This window comes from Anguilla anguilla, chromosome 4, assembly GCF_013347855.1.
Source record: "Anguilla anguilla isolate fAngAng1 chromosome 4, fAngAng1.pri, whole genome shotgun sequence".
Classification (NCBI taxonomy): domain Eukaryota; kingdom Metazoa; phylum Chordata; class Actinopteri; order Anguilliformes; family Anguillidae; genus Anguilla; species Anguilla anguilla.
Window position 1 is genome coordinate 67,156,944 of NC_049204.1, and position 7,500 is coordinate 67,164,443.

At 47.2% G+C, this 7,500-nt stretch overlaps 3 protein-coding genes across 3 annotated transcripts in view; 2 read left to right on the plus strand and 1 right to left on the minus strand.

The window, feature by feature from the left end:
• LOC118225953 (tripartite motif-containing protein 16-like) overlaps positions 1-7,500 on the plus strand; it is a 972,804-nt gene that overhangs the window by 902,422 nt on the left and 62,882 nt on the right. The gene's annotated exons all lie outside the window — the stretch shown is intronic.
• LOC118225964 (tripartite motif-containing protein 16-like) overlaps positions 1-7,500 on the minus strand; it is an 890,716-nt gene that overhangs the window by 449,434 nt on the left and 433,782 nt on the right. The gene's annotated exons all lie outside the window — the stretch shown is intronic.
• Positions 1-7,500, plus strand: part of LOC118225135 (cadherin-24-like) — a 51,344-nt gene that overhangs the window by 39,221 nt on the left and 4,623 nt on the right. The window contains exons 6-10 of the mRNA XM_035413186.1: positions 2,129-2,310; positions 5,364-5,620; positions 5,917-6,053; positions 6,602-6,723; positions 7,069-7,186. Coding sequence (XP_035269077.1) covers positions 2,129-2,310; positions 5,364-5,620; positions 5,917-6,053; positions 6,602-6,723; positions 7,069-7,186 — 816 coding nt within the window. The remainder of the gene's footprint in view (positions 1-2,128; positions 2,311-5,363; positions 5,621-5,916; positions 6,054-6,601; positions 6,724-7,068; positions 7,187-7,500) is intronic.

Sequence of the window (7,500 nt, forward strand, 5' to 3'; positions counted from 1 at the left end):
AGGTTTTATATTCCAGTCCAAAAACAAACGGACAGCCCTGCACTGGGAAGGGAACAAAGATAACTCACTCCTCCTCTCTCTCTCTCTCTCTCTCTCTCTCTCTCTCTCTCTCTGTCCTCCTTTTCTCCTTCTCTCTCCTCATTTTCACACACCTTCCTTCGTTCATTTGTGGGATATTTTCCTGCAGTTTCGGAGTTTGAATGCAGGCAGTGAGCTGGACTCCTGCGTGTCTGATTGGCAGAGTAACCTGGGTGCAGAATATTTTTGCATAAATCTATTTCTCTCTCAAATATATTGTTGGCAACACTATTATTTTTTACACTGATTTTTTATTTTATAAGCATCAACATAAAAAATATGTGAACAGTAAGAATGACCCGCCATTTCTGTCTTGAAGTGATAAGTGTGCAAATAAAATTTTATAGCTCGCATGTTTATTTTTGACCTTAAATATATAAATTTGGACACTTGCTGGATTTTATTTTGTTTGCAAATAAACTCATGGAAGGAAGCTTTTTTTGTCTGGTAGGGATGTGATCCAGAGTTTCTGGTTCAATTTTCAGGATTTTTCTTCTTTTTTTTCAGTTTAGGTCAAGGTCATGCTAAGGTCACAGGTACTATTTCACACATACACACTCTCACATACAAACACTGTCACTCACATGCACACATACACACTCTCATTCACATACACACACACGCACACACACACATACACGCACACGTACACGCACACGCACACGCACGCACACACACACACGCACGCACACACACACACACACACACACACACACAGTGTAGTTACATGTTGTGTGCCACATTGAACAGGACCCCATGTATTTGAGCCCTGCTGCTTTGGAGATGTTTGTCGGGGGCGTTGTGAATAATTCAGTGGAAATGGCAGCCGTTTGTGTGATAAAGAGGTTCCATGTAAACACATTCAGAAAAGACTCTCTGGCTGGGGTAGACACTGAGCAGATGTGGGGTCCTTGTCTGCTCTATGAATTATATCAATTATTAACACCAGGAAAATATATCGTCTCCTATGGAAAAATTGAATTGGAATTGGCAAAGGTTTGGAACTGGCTCGAGAGCAGTATGTGGATTTTGAGTTTTGTCTTATGCAGACCAGGAAGTTCAGATCTAAAGACCTTAATTTGATAAGCCATCCTGGAAGTGGTTTAGCATGTTTCCGCATAATTGACAAGCAAGCAGATTTAAGTGAGTATTTAGTGCTTCATTTCTTTTTACTTGATTGTGTTTAGTGATGAAGCTCAGCCCTCGTGCTCTTCACCTGAAATCATTCTGCTGCTGATGAAAAACTGTTTGTTTTCTGTTATAAACTGCTCTCTCCAACTGTTTTCTGCTCTCTCCAACTGTTTTCTGTAATTGAAAGGAGTGAATTTAACCATCTTTGTGGTAATTCAAATCTGTAGGACAACACGTTTTAAACGTACAAAAATGCTAAACGTTACTCATACACATAAAGCACTGTCTATAAGTCATTAATTCAAACTAGGCCTGCCATTAAAAGAATTGATATCAAAATTATGCCAATTTACAAGCAACAATATTGGCTATCTTAGCTCACACAAATAAAACAACCAGTTCTCCAAAGCAATGCTGCCCAATGTTTCCTACATTATTTTAAGTAATGTGTGAGTAACCTGGCATTTTTGTACGTTGAAAACATGATTTTCTTCAGATATAATTTCTTTTCAAACTGTGTTTTTATGAGTAAGTGATAATAGTAATTCATATATATTTAGGCCATGAGAGAGACAGGCATACACATAAATACATGCAAATACACACACATTCTAGCTGAAAGAAACACATAGGCATGGATTCAGTCATTTTTCAGAGTAACTCTGATTTTAGAGAGAGTAACTCTGGTGTAAGAGAGAGTAACTCTGGTGTTAGAGAAAGTAACTCTGGTGTAAGAGACAGTAACTCTGGTGTTAGAGAGAGTAACTCTGGTGTTAGAGAGAGTAACTCTAGTGTTAGAGAGATTAACTCTGGTGTTAGAGAGAGTAACTCTGGTGTAAGAGAGTAACTCTGGTGTAAGAGACAGTAATGAATGAAGTGTTGAGTTTCTCCGTGTTGTGGTGCTTTGCTTCCCTCTCAGGCGCGTGGTCCTTCTCTCTGTCTGAGCTGGCCGTGCCGGGGGCAGAGGTTGGACGTCTCTCGGCAACAGATGCAGATCTGGGGGACAATGCCAAGCTGGAATATACCATCCTGGAGGGCGACGTGGGGGACACCTTCAACATCACCGGACTGAACCAAGAGGCTATCATCACACTGAACAAGGTGGGAGAGAAGAGAGGGAGAGAGAGAAAGGAGGACCCACACACACACACACACACACTCTCACACACACACACACACACACACACACACATGCACACACACACACTCACACACACACACACACACACATACAGGCATACTAATACTCACACATATCCTAATAGAGACACACTTGTATGCTAATACACACACACACACACATCCTAATACACACACATGTATATGTATACTAATATACAATGGATAATACACGAATACGCTTCATCAAAGTTTGTCGCTCACACTCTTCGTTCATGTATGTGAATCTAGTTGTGTGTGCACGATGTGTGCCTAAACATATGTTCTCTCAGCCATTCAGACCAGAGAGGCAGATGCATGCTGGGATTTGTGGTCTGTACTGGAGCAGCATAACAGCCTGTCGTGTCTTACCTGGTGGAGACACAGGATTTTATGCTGAGACAGTTCACGCGCAACTAATGGAAAATTGAAATATGCCCCCCCCCCCTCCCTGCCCCCCCATTATTTCATAGAATTAAAATAAACAAAGCGGAAAATTAGGAGCACGCTTTCGAGCTGCGCCCTGTTACACCTACACAAAGACTAAGACAGGCACGCAAGTATTTAGCACCTACACAGTTATCCACCGTGTTCAACACAGTTACTCACCGTGTTCAGCACGTTTCACTGGCCCGCTGAGTTTCAGTTGGGTTTTAGCAGTTGGGTTTGTCAGTTGGGTGTTAGCAGTTGGGTTTGTCAGTTGGCTTTTGTCAGTTGGGTTTTATCAGTTGGGTTTGTCAGTTGGCTTTTGTCAGTTGGGTTTTACTTTTAGCAGTTAGTTTTTTTTGCTACGTAATCCTATAGGAGTGGAGCAGGTGCTTGGAGATGTAAAAGCAGGTGATGCCCCCTGTTTGGGAACATTAGGGCAGAATGTATGAATGGTACACGCCTGTAAATGAAAGTGTGTTTGAGTTGAGCTATGCTCTGTGAGTTGCAGTCTCAAGGAGTGTGGTAATACTGGCAGCTTCCCTATTTGGCCACCAGGTGTCACTGTGTGGGTAGGGTTGGCTGTTGTCTCCTGTCCTGCTGGTGTCACACTCATTTATCCGTCCAGGAAGAGCAGGTGTCATTGGGGGCCTGTTTTCACCAGCTGATTAATGAGACAGTCTGTCCCAGGGGGGACAAGTAGGCCAAGCTGCAGTACAGCCACACTACTGCCCCCCTACAGACCGTCTGTGACATTGCAGCTACACTACTGTCCCCCTGCACACACGCGCACACACACACACACACACACATGATGAGTGGAGATGGTGAGAGAAAGAGAGAAATGAGTGCTGCCTCAGTGACAGGTGGCATGCAGAGGGGTGATGGAGTGTACATCCTGAGAGGGAGAGGGAGGGAGAGGGGGAAGGAGGGAGAGAGTGATGAGTGTGTGCTCACAGTGTAAGTGACAGGTCTTCTCTCTCTAATGGGAGCCGCTGATCGATGGCTCTCGCTCTATCTCTCTCTCACTCCTTCATTTTATCATTTCTGTGAGTTTTATTCACCCTAATCTACACCTCTCCCCTTCTTCTCCACGTGTTTACATTCTGTCATTTTTCACCTTGTCTCTCTCTCTCTCTCCCGTTCTCTCTCTCTCTCTCTTTCTCTTTCTCTCTTACCTTCTCTCAATTCAGTTCAATGCAATATGCTTTTTTTTCACATAACAAAATTGTACAGTTGTCTTGCCAAAGCTTGTTGGAGGAGAAAAAGGAAACATGGAAACGGAGAAAAAATGTCACAATAATAATAACCCTCAAGCCTTTGAAGAGCAGGTTTTTTTGGAATGTTTTTCAGAATTCTAAATCAGGGTTCTAGAACTCCATCGCTTTCCGTCGCCTCTCGTGACTTTTACACCAGCATTGGAATGTTCTGAGCATTCCAATCACATATTAAAGGGCTAATAAATATTCTTAGATTGTATATAACGCAGTAACATGGTAGTGGGTGTGTTTGAGAAATTAGTGTTTCCTTTCATTAAGTGTGCAAACACACGTCAGCTGAGCTCGTGCAGCCGTTCGTTGTCGAAACAGGAGTTTCAGTCCTGCCATGTCTGTGGGGAACAGTCTGCAAGAGCCAGCTTTCCCTCGTGTTCCACTCAAAGTCCCCATCGTGTGGACTAATGTCACAAAGTGATATTAATATCTAACAACATGTAATTACACACTGACAGATCAAAACCTATGAATACACACTGCATATCAGCATGGTATTTATCACGGTTGATAATATACGCAATAATTGGCTGGACGCTTGGTTTCTAATAAATTTCCATTAACACATTTAGGATATTGATTGAAATCATTTTCTCATCTGTGGCTTTTAATCAAATATATTTCTAAGAAATTGTCGTACTTAAAATGCTCCACATTGACGACCATTGTTTGGAGTTCTGAGAGATTTGACGGGCTTCAGTGGCAGCGAATGAACATTCAGATACTAGGAGGTGTAACACTGGCATGTGTGAAGTGGGGTACTCACTGTAAGTCCCACCTACTAGTAAAAAAAAAAAAACACCCAGCTGATTGGTTTAAAGTGTGTTTTTTTTTTTTCTTACTGCTGATAGCTGGCTCTAGCTGACCGGTGTAGACGGGGTGCTGCTGGCTCTAGCTGACCGGTGTAGACGGGGTGCTGCTGATTAGTTTGGGCCTTGAAATCCCAAACCAAGCTCTTCGGCTGTAATTTCTGGTCTCTTCTCTGGCCTCTTCGCTGGGCTCGATGGGCTCGATGGGCTCGATAGGCTCGTTTGTCTTGTGTTTGGTGTGGTGGAGCCGAAGCTGTGTGTATTCATAGGTCTTCACTCTGGTGTGTTTCTTTTGCACCTCTGCACCTTGAACTGATGCACTTGTTGTACGTCGCTCTGGATAAGAGCGTCTGCTAAATGCCTGTAATGTAATAATGTAATGAAGCTGAAGCTGAAGCTGGGGAGCAGCCGCAGAACGGCCATGTTTCAGCGCCGCCTGACTTCCCCCGGTGGCAGGAAGCGGTGACTGTGTGACCTTTGACCCCGGCAGGCGGTGGACTACGAGGCGCGCGGCGCGTACGCGTTTGCGGTGGAGGTGCTGAACCCCGCGGTGGACCCCCGCTTCCTGCGGCGCGGGCCCTTTAAGGACCGGGCCTCGGTGCGCGTGACCGTGCTGGACGCCGACGAGCCGCCCCGCTTCTCCCGCCAGCGCTACCTGCTGGACGTGCGGGAGAACTGCGCGCCCGCCTGCGCCGTGGGCCGGGTGGGGGCCGTGGACCCCGACACGGGACAGAACAGCAACATCAGGTCAGCCCTGGGCCCGCTGGGCTTTCCGTCCCGTGCGTGTGGTTCCTCTACTCATCTGTCATAGGGGCGACATAGCTCAGGAGGTAAGACCGACTGTCTGGCAGTCGGAGGGTTGCCGGTTCAAACCCCGCCCTGGGCGTGTCGAAGTGTCCTTGAGCAAGACACCTAACCCCTAACTGCTCTGGCGAATGAGAGGCATCAATTGTAAAGCGCTTTGGATAAAAGCGCTATATAAATGCAGTCCATTTACCATCTACTTCTCTCTCTTTCTCTCTCTCTCTCTCTCTCTTCTGCAGATATTCCATCGACCCCCAGTCAGACCCAGAGGCCCTGTTTCGCATCGCCCCTGACAACGGACTGATCACCACGGCTGTGGAGCTGGACCGCGAGCACGAGCAGTGGCACAACATCACCGTCATCGCCACACAGAGAGGTCAGGGGTCACCATCGCCACACAGAGAGGTCAGGGGTCACCATCGCCACACAGAGAGGTCAGGGGTCCCCATCGCCACACAGAGAGGTCAGGGGTCACCATAGCCACACAGAGAGGTCAGGGGTCACCATCGCCACACAGAGAGGTCAGGGGTCACCATCGCCACACAGAGAGGTCAGGGGTCCCCATCGCCACACAGAGAGGTCAGGGGTCCCCATTGCCACACAGAGAGGTCAGGGGTCACCATCGCCACACAGAGAGGTCAGGGGTCACCATAGCCACACAGAGAGGTCAGGGGTCACCATCGCCACACAGAGAGGTCAGGGGTCAACAGCACCACACAGAGAGGTCAGGGGTCACCATCGCCACACAGAGAGGTCAGGGGTAATGTTGTTCTATTGTCATGGTGACACTGAGATACTGTTCTAACGTCATGGTAACGTCATGGTAACGTTGGGGTAATGTTGTGCTACTGTAATGGTGATGTTGCGGTAATGTTTGTCTGTTGTCGTGGTGATGCAGCAGTGTTGGCTTTGTGCTCATCTCAGACAGCCCCGGTCAGGTGTCCCGGGTGGCGGTTGCCATAGAGACCCTGGACGTGAACGACAACGCCCCGGAGCTGGAGAGACAGTACACAACGGCGCTGTGTGACTCCGCTGCAGCAGGGCAGGTGCAGGAGTGTGTGTGTGTGTGTGTGTGTGTGTCTGTCTGTCTGTCTGTGTGTGTGTGTGTGTGTGTGTGTGTATGTGTGTGTGTCTGTCTGTCTGTCTGTCTGTTTGTGTGTGTGTCTGTGTCTGTCTGTGTGTGTGTGTGTGTGTGTGTGTGCGTGCGTGAGTCTGTTTGTGTGTGTGAGTGTGTGTGTGAGTGTGTGTGTGTGTGTGTGTGTGTGTGTGTGTGTGTGAGTGTGTGTGAGTGTGTGTGTGTGTGTGTGTAAAGGATGGCAGTGGGCTGGTGAGGGGATGGCAGTTTCCTGCCTTTCAGGAGGCAATGATGCAGTTCCTCTGTTCTCCTGCAGGTGGTGCTGGCGCTGCGGGCGGTGGATAAAGACAAAGGAGGCAACGAGTCGCTGGTTCACTTCAGCATCCCCTTGGAGTCCAGCGCTGCTCACAACTTCACCGTCAGAGGCACTGGGGGTACGCCTCTCTCTCTCTCTCTCTTTCACACACACACACACACACACACACACACATAGTCTGTCTCCCTCCTCCACTCCCAGCCTCTCTCTCCCTCTCTCTCACACACACACTCTGTCTCTCTCGCTCACACACACACACACACACACACTCTGTCTCTCTCGCTCACACACACACACACACACTCTGTCTCTCTCTTTCACACACACACACAGTCTGTCTCCCTCCTAAAACGTATATATATAGTATGTCAGAGATAATCCTTTTCTTGATAATCATGGTACATATTATTCTAATGAATATTATACCATTGC